Source organism: Pseudopipra pipra, chromosome W (assembly GCF_036250125.1).
Source record: "Pseudopipra pipra isolate bDixPip1 chromosome W, bDixPip1.hap1, whole genome shotgun sequence".
In the NCBI taxonomy this organism is placed as follows: Eukaryota; Metazoa; Chordata; class Aves; order Passeriformes; family Pipridae; genus Pseudopipra; species Pseudopipra pipra.
The window spans coordinates 12230983-12243969 of NC_087580.1; the positions used below are offsets into that span (position 1 = coordinate 12230983).

Below are 12987 nucleotides of genomic sequence, written 5' to 3' on the forward strand. Positions count from 1 at the left end.
ATCCCTTCCCTGCTCCTGCTGCCACACTCTGCCTCAGCCAGGCCACCATCCATTGGCCCTCTTGGCCACCTGGCCACACTCTGCCTCCTCTTCAGCTTCCTGTCCATCCCCACTCCCAGCTCCCTTTCTGCCTGCCTGCTCTCCAGCCACTCTGGACCCAGCCCGGGGGGCTGATGGGGCTTCTTGTGGCCAAAGGGCAGGACCCGGCCCTTGGCCTGCTTGACCCTCATCTCCTTGCAATCAGCCCATGGATCCAGCTTGGCCAGGTCCCTCTGCAGAGCCCTCCTGCCTTCCAGCACATCAACACACCCCCAGCTTGGTGTCAGCTGCACATTTGCTGATGGAATGCCTGGTTCTGCAGCAGCTGCAGATGCTCACCCCAGCCTTTAGCCAAGCAACTGGAGTTCTTGGTACAGTCAGTGCTGCTCCCACATTAGTCGTGCAGAGTTCCTGGTGTGACCAAAGGGACACTTCGCTACCCCACCCATGACACAAAGGCCGAGGAATGGGAATTCCTAAGAGAGCAGAGCAGCCTGTGGAGCAATGGGGGTGGTGTCTGATCACAGCTGCTTTCCTGGAGATGGCTGAGCCCCAGCTCCCAACCAAGCACCACACAGACACCTGCTCACTCCCCTCCCAGGGAGGTGGGAGAGAACTGGAAGAGTAACAGTGAGAAAATTCGTGCGTTGAGACACAGTTTATTAGGTAGCACACAGATGAGGTAGAGATGGGTGTTGGGGCTTGAAGAGTAGCTGGGGAGGTCTCTGCTGAAGGCTGGGAAACCACGAGCAGGAGAAGCCATGACACAAATGGTGTCACTCTGGTTTTGCTGACCGCTGCACCTTCTTCTTGGGTTTGCTGCTCTGGGTTTCACCTTTTTGCAGTGATGTAGAGCATTTCAGATCAGCCTTCGGCAAACAGCCTTTCCCCATCACAAACACCCGTGGGCTCTCCTGAGATGGCTTCAGGTTATGAAGTCTAGGAAGAAAGGGACTGGTATTAGCCAGATGAACATTTCCAGCCAGCCAGCCGCTCGCCTGTCTCCTCACAGAGCACACAGTGTCACATCCTCTCTCCAGGCAAGCAGCGAGCAGCAAATGAAACAGAACTGCACTGCCTGCCATGGAGGCAGCAGAGGTGGAAGGGCAGAATCACAACCAGTTATGGGCCTGGGGACCAACTGCAGCACACGGGGTTCCAGGTAGAGAAGGAGGCTGTGCTTGCCCCATAAGGAAGCATAGCTAGGGACTGGCTGGCCCCTTGACAGCCGTTCTGGATCTCCCATTCCAGATTTTGAAGCAGGGCAGGAGCTTAGTGTTTCATACAGTGTCTTTTCCCATTGTCTCCACACAGATCCATAGACATCTCCACAGACATCTGGCCTTGGCCAGATGATCATCTCTCTGTGCTCCTGTATGCTGTGTGTTCCTGCTGCCTCTCTGGGGCTGGCTGTCCCCAGGGCTGCACGCTCACCCACCCCAGTCAGAGGGACTGAAGGGAGGGTGTCAGAGGCTCTGCTTGGTGCTGCCCATCAACAGGACAAGAGGCAATGGGCAGAACCTGATGCAAAACACGTTCCACCTGAACATGGGGAAGAACTTCTTTCCTGTGCAGGTGACAGGTTGTCCAGAGAGGGTGTGGAGTCTCCCTCACTGCAGGTATTCCAGAACCCTCTGGACACAATCCTGTGCCATGTGCTCTGGGATGACCCTGCTTGAGCAGGGAGGGTGCACCCAATGGCCCGTCCTGTGATACCCACCAGGAGCATGGATTGGAAAGCACATGGACATTTCCTACCTGCACAGCATTTCGGCCTTAAATTTCCCCACACGCGTCGGGAAGAATTTCACATGGAAAATCTGATTCTGGCCAGCAGGGATGGTACCGCAGTGGGGCTCGATGGAGAACTGTGGTGGGTCCTTGACAGGAATTGGAGAGAATTCCGGGGAGGAGCTAAGGCCCTTCGAAGAGTGGCACAGCTGCTTTGAAAGGCGCAGACTTGGCTGGGGCTGAGTTGGCTGGGGCTGAGTTGACTCGAGCAGCAATGCCTGCTGCACCAGCCTTGCACGATTCCTTTCCCAGAGATCCTCAGCAGTAGAGGACAAGAAATCACCTGCAGGAGGAAAGAAGACATCTTTCAAAGACAAAATCCTTTGTTCCCAACAACTCTGCCTCCTGCTGCAGGTGGATAGAAGAGAGCTGGGATGCACTTGGAGTGCCTCTGGCCAAGTACTTTCAGCAGGAGACAGAGCAGCTGGGAGCAGGGTCTCCGCCTGCAGCACACACTCCCGTGCAGGGGCAGGAGGCTTGGTTTTAGACAGTGACTTTGCATTTGCCCTGGAGTGGGGAACTGCATCCAGACAGCGGCTGCAGGGCAGTCACTTGTTCCACCCTGGTTTTTCCCAGTCTCAGAGACTTCCCAAAGAGGTGCCCTGATGTCCCCCTTCCCAGTCCTGACCCAGCACATGGCTGTCCCTGGAGCCCAGGTCAGCTCCTGTGCAGAGCACAAGTGGCAGAGCAAGAACAGGAGGGGCTAAAAGGCAGACAGGGGGGAAGGAGAAAACTCTCCAGCTGCAGCTGGGAAGTGGACAGGGATGAAAAAGCAATTAATATTTTGGGGTGAAGTGGCAGGGTCTTCTCCCCAGGCCCTCAGCTACCAACTGAAATGGCCCAGGCACCACCCAGAGACAAACACTTACATGTCTGAGTGGACGAGAACGGCCTCCCAGAACTCTTTGATGGTATTTCCTCCTCCAGATTCTCCTCCCAGCAGTATTTCAGGGCTACATTCCCTGTATTGGACATCCGGAAACTGAAAAACAAGGAGGAGGAATAAAAAGCAAGTACTAAAGTAACACTGTCTGGTGGGCTCCTGGTACCACCTTCCCCAGGCAACTCTGCCACGTTCAGAATTGCTGCCCTGGGTGGCCCAAACAAAGTATTTCAAAGTCTGGAAGTTTAGGAGGAAAGGGCCAACACGGTGCCCACCACTCACGTGCTTATCTCTGTCTGGAAGAGCTCAGTCTGCTTCAGCTGAACCTCGACCGTGTCCAGTTTGAACTCGGCATAGTCAATCAAATCAAACGTGACCACCCACTCAACACGGGCTGCAACACTCGGCTCGTGGCACAGACCGGCAGTTTGCGTGTGGATAAAGGTCTCTTGCCCAAAGGCTTCCCCCTGTGGTGTGAGCCCACCCGCTCACTGTGCATCCGCCTCTCCCCAAAAGGCACTGCTGGTGAACCTCCCGGCTGGAGCCAATGCCCAGGGGAGGCAGGAGCTGCTCTGCCAGCAGTGCTGGTGCTCTGCTGCTGTCGGCAGGTCCTTTTGCAGCAGCTCGGTGAGCTTTTGCTGCTGTGCTTCTTACCCTCCGCTTCAAAGGCCAGCGGGCTCCCGGGAGTCTCTCGGTGGTATCCTCCCACTTCTCACTGCGCATTCTGTCGTCCCAGTCGCAAACCTCCTCTAGTGGCAGCTGGTATTTGATCTTGGCCACCTTACAGTTCACAGAGTGCCTTTTGACGGTGACCGGGACCTTGGACTTCAAGGTCACTCTGATATTTTTGGCACAGCCAGGCTGGAGGTGTCCCACCTAGGGAGAACCAGAGAGTCAAGACCAAACTGGAATCACTGGCAAGGGCAGCACTGACAGCAAAAGGGACTGATATGGCGAGCAGCTGTGCTGGGAATCAGCACCTCAGTGAGGATTTATGTGAGATTTGACAGAGCAAAATATGAACAGAAGGTGCCACCTCCCAGAACGCGGAGCCTTTTCTGCTGGGCTGACAGCCCTGCCCCAGCAAAGACAGGGATTGCATCTCCTGCATGGCACTGGAACGGGCTCTTACTGGAATGTGGTGACTCCCTGCCAGCTCCCAGGAACACCAGGAAAGGGCCTGAGCCACTGAGAAAGGCAGGGCTGTCCCAGCTCACCTTGGGGGAGAACTGGAACGGGGCATCTGCCAGCAGCCACTCAAACCGCATCACCTCCTCCTTGCTGCGGTTGGTGACTGTGAAGGTCTTGTCGCAGAGCTCCCTGACTGCACACTCCCCAAACTTTATGTGATTCGCTCTGACAGCTGTGAAGAAGGAGAGCAAGAGACCTCAGCATGCAGTGATGTCCATCCGCCCCCCTCACTTTAAGAGACACGTGTATGTTCAGCTCTTCCTTCCTCCAAGCCTCCCTCCCTCCCTCTGGGAGGTCCCCAAGCCCGTGGCTGTGCCTGTGCCCAGCGACAAGCAGCACAGCACACACTGCTCTGTGTGCACGGCTGGCAAGCTCACAGGCCCCCAAGTCCAGTGGGTGACAGCCCAGCCCTGGCTAGAGAGAGGACACGCATGATCAGACATTTTCCTCTTCCTCGCTCTACCTTGGCAGCCTCTCCTCTCTTACCCTCAATGATGTCGTCCTCCAGATTGCCCTCAGCATTGCTCCCCTGGCTGTCTTCTGCTAGTCCAGGGAGGTTATCAAGGGTGAAGTCATCATTGTGGCCTTCACCCACCAGCTCTATGTCGATCTCACTGTTGCCTGACACTGGCACACGGATCTTCCCTTTCAGACGTTGGGCCAGGGTGGGTTTGAAAAACACATGAAACTCTGCTGATTGCCCGTGTTCCAGGAGCAGGTAAGGCTTCTTGGCTGCACGGCAATGGGAATCAGAGTTAAGTGATAGAGCTGTACAGAGGAAATATTTCCCTGGGGTATACGAGGAATAAGAGGTTGGAATCAGTTGCTTCTAAGCACAGGTTCTCTCACTAGTGGTTCCAGACCCTCTTCCTGTGTTCACAAGACTATGCCACCATCACACATATCACCACTTAAGCGGCTCAACCTCAGGTTAACGCCCAGCCCTCATTCCATCTGCTTCCAGCCAGCTCCTGCCATACAGAAGGCTGAGCCAAGGAGTGGTTTTGGCTTCTGCTGGCTGGCTTGTGTGCTCAAGGGCTGCCTCCCTTCAGGCTGGTACCTTCCCACACGCAGCAAAGACCTCAGCCAGTCCACTGAGGTGGTGATAGTCCCCCACAGCTCAACCCACCGTGTCTCGAAGAACAGAAAAACTTCCTACAACTTGCTAGGAGGAAACCCTGCAAGGAGTCCACAAGAAAAGCTTGGGGGACAGAGAGACCAAGGAAAGAAACTATGTCCAACATGTGGCTGCTGCTTAGACAAGCCAAGAACGGGGCACACCTTTTCCCTCTGTGAATGATCACGCTGCACAGTTAATGAATTTACCTTTTCCAGTGGAGTCCTTTTCCATGTCTGCAGTGTGGAAGGCACGGAGTGCGGACTGCGTGCTTTTCAGGAAGAAAACTCCCTGGTCATCCATGATATGAACTGTAAACTGAGAAAAGGGAACACGGAGCACAATGACATTGGTGTGAGGAGAGGCTGGCACGGGGGTTGAGCCCGTACGGCCGCTGGTCCAGCACGGGGAACCCAGACCACCTCCCCACCTCAAACACAGCACCCAGCACAAAGGTTACGTGAAGTCACACAGGGAAAAAAGGGTATTCAGAAGCATATGGATAGAACTGACATAGAGCCAAACAGGACAGTCAGTCATGAGCAGAATGTAACAGAACCACAACGAAGTTTAATTAAAATGGAGTCAACCAGTATCAAAATGCAATCTCATGGAACTGGGACGTCACCCACACCCACATGAGAACAAAATGTGAGCTGGGAGATGGGGGAAAAACACCCCACCACCTTTCTTGTCTTGTGTTCAACTGACAAGGAAAGACTGGACAGAAAATCACAGTTTTTGGGACCTTTCCTCCACAGGACAAGCACTTGTTCCCAGCCCAGAGCATTCCCCGAGCAGGTCCTTACCTTTGTGGGTATGATGCCATTGTTACGAAGGACCAGGGGGAGTGTCTGTGAATCCCCAGCAGGAGCCTCCTGAAGCGCAGCACAGGGGTTCCTCTCTTACTCCGAAGGCCCGGGCACTCGACTGTCACCTGAGGCACATGCCCCTCTCCACTGACAGTGAAGGTCAGCTCTTGGGGTTTCATCTTCACAGACCTGCTGGAGAGGCACAGAAACCATTTCAGCCAGAGCCTTCTAGAATAACAGTTCTAAATAATTTCCCTCATTTGAATCATGCCGTACAGCAGATAAATAACGAGGCACCAGATGAGACGTGGCAAATCCTCTGGCTGCAGTGATAGGAGACATATGCAACAAGCAAAAGCACACCATGAGAACAGTACGAAAGCAAGAAGGGAAAACCAAACCAACAGCACCGTCAGTAAAGATTATTTCCAAGGATCCTAAAGAAGGAATTGCTTGTTAGGGCAGAAAGCTGACTTCCCTGTTCCAATTCAGCCACTAAAGGCTTGGGGAAGGGCAGGTCAGAGCCCCAGTACACAGGTGCCAGGGAGAGGAACTGGGCTTCTCTTTGGTAAGAGCTCCAGTCACTCCCCTGATATAAAAATAGCTTAATGTATGCCTGGAAACCACACAGGATCACTTCCTTTTACACAAATAAGGAGGAAATCTTGACTTGCTGGCACAGAAACTGCTTCATCTGAGCCTTTGTCCTTGGAAAGCCCCAGCTCAGCTGTTGCACTTGTCAGTAGCATCCAGCTGGCTACCTGAGGCCCTCTCTTCAGAGTCCCTCACACAGCCTGAAGTCTCCTCCTCATTTTCCTGCTCTGCTCTGCCTAATGCTTAATGCCCCCTAGATCATCTCATGCCAGGTACTCTGCCTAAGGGCACTGAAAGCATTAGAGGCACGAAGAGGAGAGGCAGCTACCAGAACGGTCCCCCCAGTACTTCACGGGGTCACTACCTTTTTGGGCTAACAAGGGAAGCTGTGAAAGTGCACTGGTAGTCCTCCTTTTGTTCTGGAGTGAAGGTCACTGTAGCAAAGGCGTGGGATAAGCCAGGAATGCTCATCTCGACAGGATCCAGCTTGAACTCACCTGTACTCAATGTCATATAAGCCTTTGTTCTGCAGACTCAGGACTTGCTTCTTATTATCCAGGACATTAATGGTTCCAAATTCCAAGCTGCCATCTGGACCTGCAGAAAACCCACAGAGCAAGGTAAGAAGTGGTGAATATTTGTGAGCTGCTGCAGAGCACACCCAGTCACAAGCTACACAGTTGGAGTTCTTAGACGGCACAAAACCCTCTTCAGCAAGTGCCCCTTCTCAGAAGTGTTCTCTAGCTACTTGGCTGCCCTTTCTCTTCTCACTCCAGTATCTGCAGGGTAGAAGCCAAGGAGCTTGGTTTCCATTTCCTTGCTTCCAAGCACAAATCCAGCTACTTTATGTGCTCTGCTGAGCCAACTGCCTGTTCAGATGACTGTTGTTTCAAAGAACCAAATGCAATCTGCCCATGAAGCTGCACATTTCCAAGTTCAGACGGGAGAGACTCAAGGCTGTTGGTGCCCTGACAGTGCTTTACTTCACGCAGCTTGCAAGATCTGTGCTTTATGGATCTGTGCCACCCTTGCCTGCTATGCCATCCCCTCCCAAGGGCTTTGGTTGCCCACCTGCCAAGGTAGTAAAATGCATCTGGACTGTGTTGTCTGGGAGGCATCCACTGACCTTCAGGCATGTTGATGCTCAGATTAACATCGTAGACCTCCACAGAGACTTTGATGGTTTCAGCTTGAACAATGCCCAGGATGTTTTCTGTATCTGAAACCTGAGGCAGCAAGAAACAAACACTGCTTAGACCATTCTTTTGGAAGACAGCCTCTAAGTCCTTGTCTCTGCCAGCTGCTTCCCCCATGGCCTCCCTGGCTTGACAAGTGTTTGGGGACTCCCAAGTTTTCTTAACCTGTTCATCTCAGGCTGCCCCGGCAGGATTCCGCTGCAGTAGGAAACCTTATCAGCCCAATTCTGCACTCCCACAGCAGGGAATGGTGCTGCTAAAGCACCCTTGAGAGGGCCAGGGCTGTAAACACCACCACAAGAAATGCGAGGTGTCCCAGAGCAGGTGGCATTGACAATTAGCGCCCTCCTCGTCAATCACCTCGCATGTTTGCTGAAATGCAGCCTCTAAACCACAGGGAACAAAATCCCAGAAAGGGTGCAGAGGGGATGCTGGTCTGTACAACCAAACAACAGCCTTCAAGCCTGCACAGCAGCAAGGTGGCTGTGCTACAGGCTCCGGATGCAGAGCCTGGGCACCCGGCCAACCCAGCACAGAGGCAGAAGTTGGGGCCACAGCACCCCCGTGTCTGTCAGGTGCAGCTCTCCCTGACTCTGTCTATAAGAGCACACGGCTGCTTGCTCTGCCCTGTTCTGCCAGGAAGGACCAAGTCCCTCTCACCTCTAGTTGGATCATCTTATTTGTGATGCCAATCTTCTCGGCCTTGAAATCCAGCTTCATTTCAAAGTCTGTGCGGGGCCCAACGATGCCCCTGCCTTGCGATGCAGAGAACTCATCTCCAAGGTCGTCCAGCCCACTGAGATGCCATGCCATGGGCAGTGGGCTGTCGTTTCTCAGGACCAGGGTCTGGGTGTCAGTCCTGCAGAGACAGGAAGACACTCAGTGTCAGTGCTGGGTGGTCACACCAGCCTGGCCATTGAATGCAGCTCAAAGCAGCTCCATCTGAGCCTCTGGAACCAGAGTCAAACCTCTTCTCTTTGTCACGAGCCTTGGAGTGCCCTCAGCCGTGGGATGACTGACCTGTGCAGAAGTATCTTGTTGAAATGCAGCTCCTGGGGGCTGACCCTCAGCTTCACTTGCACCCCTTCGCAGCACAGTTGGAAGACCACTGGCTCAGGGTTGTCCCTGATGCAGTAGACGAGACTGTCTTCCAGGAGGCCAGCAGAAGTCGGGTACGCCCAAACACTCAGCTTCTGAACCCGTCCCCACAAACAGAAATACAAAGAGCCCTCTGTGAGCAGGAGGAACGGCACTTCTGCGGTGCCTGCCCTACCTGCTCACCTCCTACCTTCTTCTCTTTGGGCTGCAGCCTCATGCTGGGAGGGTCCAAAAGGAACGTCTCTCCTTTGCTGTCATTCTCAAAGGAGAAATGCACCTCTGCCTCCATGGGGGAGTCGTTGAGGATGGTTAACTTTTCACTGTTGCCGGGGCAGTTCTGTGCCTTGTATCTGTCCAGAGAAGGGGAAAAGGCTGCAGAGGAGACTGTTGCCCTCACCACACACTGAGGAAAGCACCATGTGCTGGCAGCAGGAGGTGGCACTGGAAGACCATGGTCTAACAAGCAGGGGAAGAAAAAGGATCCCTGTCAGGGGCACGAGGCACGGTCTGTGTGCTCATCCTTGCCTGGCTTTGATGCTGCCCCTATACCTGGTGCCTGCACCCCAGAAGCGTGACGATGCACAGGCCATTTCAAGAGTGTTTCACACAATTTAAATTCAAAAGTGCCTGGAAAAACAACAATACACCAGGCACAAGGGTTCTTTCCCCTTCTTTCTTGGGGTGCCTTCCCTGCAGAGGATAGAGAAAGGCTTTGGAAAAGATGTTTGCAAAAGAGTTTCGCTTATCTCTTTTAGAAAAGTCGTCAGACTACTGTGGGTTAGCTCAAAAGTCTGAGGGAAAGAAATCAAAAGCATCAGTTCCCAAGGGGAATGTGAAAGATAACAAATGACCCTTCCCTGAGGTGTGCAATTGAATTTGGAGTGAAAGGGCCAAAGAGGCAAACAGAAATCCCAGACCATCCATCAGCCTGGCCTTCCAGAGCTCCCATGGAGACAAGACCTTAACTTCAAATATTATTAAAAAAATAAAAAGAAGAGTGACATTAAAAACAGAAATATGCCAACAGCTACAATGACAACATTTTTAGGTAGACTTTTTCCAGCACTGTGGATGCAATGGAATCTCAGGAAAACACAATTCCTGCTGTAAGTTCCCCTCTGACTCACACATATTGGCAGGTCAAATCACAAAATCTCACTATTAGAGATTAATGAAAGGTTTACAAAACCATCTAGAGAATACTTGCTTGTTTGTCTACCTGTCGAGCTCAAAGCACTTGAAAAAGCACCATAAAGTTCATTTCCTAAGGGGTGGAGCTGAGATGTGGAGGGGACACAGGTTGCCCCAAGTCACCTTCGGGCTGGCAGCAGCAGCTCTGGTGGCTCTGGACACCAGGGCACCCACCAGGTTGGCAAAGCAGCTCCTCCAAGGCTCATTTGCCTGTTATCTGCTCACACTCACACATCTGTGCTCCCTCAAGCCCATGTGTCTGCCAGGTCTCTGCCCGGGACTGCCCTGCATTGTGCCACTGGGACAGTGTGTCTGCAAGTGTGTCCAGGAGAGCACAAGGCCCTGGAGATCCCCTCCCGACATCTCAGTCTGTACAGGCAGCACACAAGGATGCTCACTTGGGAGCAGGGAGCACATACCACTCTCCTGACTTGCCACAAAGCAGCGGTCCAAAGTGGAACTGCTTCATGCTCATGACATATTCCTTCGAGATGATGTCCTCCTTCTCCTTGCTCTTCCTCCAGCGAGGAAACACCAGCCTGGGCAGAGACAATGGGGAATGAGGAGCTCTGAGATGCTGCAAGCAGGAAATCTAGTCAGAAAGCCATCACCCTTCTCGGTGGCTGAGGTACCAGTTCAGCCTCCCAGCTCCCAGCAGAGGAAGGGATGCTGGGTGACTCAGGCAGCACCATCTGCCCCAGCCAGAAGGTCACAAGGGGCAGCCCTGGCTCCCAGGTCGGGGGTGCAGTGTGGGATGCTCCTGTGGCCCAGCCTTACCGTGGGTTCTGGCTGATGCTGGGGTACAGGGCAGTGGCACTGCAGGGCAACTGGTACAGGCGCTTTGAGCCCAGGATCTCAAAGTTCATCAGCTGGTCAAACTGCCCTGGCACTGTGGGGCTGAAGCGGATCTTCAGTTCCACCTCGCCGTGGGCAGGAACGATCCAGCGGAACCTTCTCAGCCTGGCAGTTAAAAGGGAAGCTTCAGACATTGCTAAGGGGCAAACGAGACAAGGAGGAGGGCTGTGCACTCGCCATCCCATGGACGCACTGGCAGAGGGTCGCTGCGGAGCTGAGGACGATGGACCTCGTTTGGCAAGATGTGCGTGAAGCACAGGGATCACCTCCTCCCCTGCAGCTCACCTGGCAGGTCTCTCGAGGGTTGAGTCACTCTGCAGTTGGCTTTTCATTGGCTCAGGTGAACTTCGGGGTGTTTCTGGGGAGTGATCCTGGAGACTTTTCGGGCTCTGGGGGGAGTTTGGCTTTTCCTTGCTAGACTTGTGTCTGCTCGTGGCTTTCCCCTCATTCAAGTGGTCCTGTGCCTCTGCCTCTGGGGCCTTGGCATAAGGGGAGAGAGAAAAGGGAGAGAGAGGTGAGACCTGCCCTGAGACACCCCCCTCCTGGAAAGCAGAATGGGGGATTTGTTAGCCAACAGGAGAGAGAATAAATAATCACCACTGCCCATGGACTTGGTCTTCCTTATTGGCCTTTGTCTTGCCTCGGACACCCCTCCTTACCCAGGACTCTCTCCCCACCAAGGACCCTTGGGTTGATGGGTTTAAGCCATTTTTTTCCTGTTGTCTTACAGAACTGCTCTGTGCCTCCAGCAGAGCCGTCTCTTTTCTCTCATCCCTGGTGGAAAGGATGCCTGCAGACATGGGGCCCCATCACATCTTCACTGCCCCTCTATGGTGACCCTTTTCCATCCAACCTGTCCCCTGCCCTGGCACCCTCACTGAAGGCACAAAAGGAATACCCACCACATCATCTTCTGCAGCAGCACCCTCAGGTTCAACAAGGATGAAGTGTCTGAGGTCTTCTGTTGCTGTGGGGACTCTGTCCTCCTCTGGGTAGGGGACCACAGAGAAAAGAGAGCCAGGGGGAATGGGAGGTCCCAGTCCCAGAGAGTGCAGGATCTAAAACCAAAGAGAAAAGCCTTTTTATACTCCTGTCACCTTCATCCTCACACTCCTTCCGTAAAGGCCCTGAGCTTTTGGCAGTGGAGTTTTTGATTTATACAGAGTACAAATGCTTTTTTATTCACAGTGGGTCAGCAGGCTCCAGAGCAGAGGCAGGACCTACAGTGGGACCAAGAGAGAAAGCTCTCCCAAGTGACTCAGCTGAAGAGAACAATGCCTGGGAGCTGCCCTGCCCTGGGACCATTTTTAATGATTTCCAGACTGAGAAACTCTCTGAACAGATGGGATGCTTGGACACAGAGCACTCCCACTTTCCACACATCTGAGGGAGGCTGAGAACCTCCCCATCCACAGAGATACTGCGGAGCTATTGTGGAACATCATCAGTGGCCTCAACAATGCTCTGTGTTCTTATCACCTGGGGGGCACACTGTTCCAGGGCCCCAGACCACGGCAAGTTCAGCATCTGAGCCTTGCAGGCTTTTACCTGCTTTGGTGGTGTCAGCTTCTTGCTCTTCAGGATCCTCCTAAACACCTTTTCACGACGCGTGACGTGGAAGTCCAAGCAGGGCACTCCGGCATCCTGGCTTCTGACTGAGCCTTCTGCAACTTCCCCTTCCCGCTGAAGACTCTTGTGGCTGCCATGTTTTTCCAGAGGCTTCTTCTCTGGCTTCTCCGGAGACTTACTGCTCTTCTTCTCATCTTTGTGTTTAGGGGAAGAGTGGGACTTGTCTGGCACTTGGTTCATGATACCCTGAACCCTGTCCCAGGATGACAGAATATGTCTGATCCTGTTCTGCCCATGGATCCAGCTTGGCCAGGTCCCTCTGCAGAGCCCTCCTGCCTTCCAGCACATCAACACCCCCCCAGCTTGGTGTCAGCTGCACATTTGCTGATGGAATGCCTGGTTCTGCAGGAGCTGCAGATGCTCAAGGGGCAGCAGGACCAAGTCATGGGCCTGGGGGGCCCTGGGGGGCTTTGGGGTGCAGGAGGGTCCTGGGGGAACTGGGGAGGGGCTTTGGGGATTGGGGGAACAAACCAGGACAGACCAGTACAGACCAGGACAGACCAGTAGCTCCTCACTGCTCCCCAGATCTCTCCTGGAGCTGGGCCATGTTGTCATAGGACACCTGAGGACCCCCCAGTGCCCTCCCAGTAC

General features: G+C 53.6%; 2 protein-coding genes across 2 annotated transcripts; both read right to left on the reverse strand.

Annotated features, from left to right (window-relative positions):
• Window positions 1–690: 690 nt before the first annotated feature.
• LOC135404845 (hydrocephalus-inducing protein homolog) lies at window positions 691–5895 on the reverse strand. The gene is made up of 9 exons (XM_064639578.1): window positions 5831–5895; window positions 5231–5339; window positions 4391–4636; window positions 3931–4076; window positions 3245–3589; window positions 2996–3180; window positions 2700–2812; window positions 1798–2113; window positions 691–978 (listed from the first exon to the last, which is right to left on the reverse strand). The coding sequence occupies exons 2-9, from the start codon at window positions 5322–5324 to the stop codon at window positions 816–818; spliced, it is 1608 nt and encodes a 535-aa protein (XP_064495648.1). The 5' UTR covers window positions 5325–5339; window positions 5831–5895; the 3' UTR covers window positions 691–815.
• A 4411-nt stretch (window positions 5896–10306) lies between these two features.
• Window positions 10307–12576, reverse strand: LOC135404846 (hydrocephalus-inducing protein-like). The gene is made up of 5 exons (XM_064639579.1): window positions 12316–12576; window positions 11670–11825; window positions 11053–11246; window positions 10690–10872; window positions 10307–10451 (listed from the first exon to the last, which is right to left on the reverse strand). The coding sequence occupies exons 1-5, from the start codon at window positions 12574–12576 to the stop codon at window positions 10307–10309; spliced, it is 939 nt and encodes a 312-aa protein (XP_064495649.1).
• Window positions 12577–12987: the final 411 nt, after the last annotated feature.

Excerpts from the sequence above, each read along its gene's own strand:
- LOC135404845 (XM_064639578.1), bottom strand. The coding sequence starts at position 5,324 with ATGGATGACCAGGGAGTTTTCTTCCTGAAAAGCACGCAGTCCGCACTC. Across the intron at positions 2,813-2,995 it reads TTCCAGACAGAGATAAGCAC|TTTCCGGATGTCCAATACAG; the intron begins GTGAGTGGTGGG and ends CTTGTTTTTCAG. Across the intron at positions 979-1,797 it reads AAGGCCGAAATGCTGTGCAG|ACTTCATAACCTGAAGCCAT; the intron begins GTAGGAAATGTC and ends CTTTCTTCCTAG.
- LOC135404846 (XM_064639579.1), bottom strand. The coding sequence starts at position 12,576 with ATGAACCAAGTGCCAGACAAGTCCCACTCTTCCCCTAAACACAAAGAT. Across the intron at positions 11,826-12,315 it reads AGCTGACACCACCAAAGCAG|ATCCTGCACTCTCTGGGACT; the intron begins GTAAAAGCCTGC and ends CTTTGGTTTTAG. Across the intron at positions 10,873-11,052 it reads ACCCTCGAGAGACCTGCCAG|GCTGAGAAGGTTCCGCTGGA; the intron begins GTGAGCTGCAGG and ends TTTAACTGCCAG.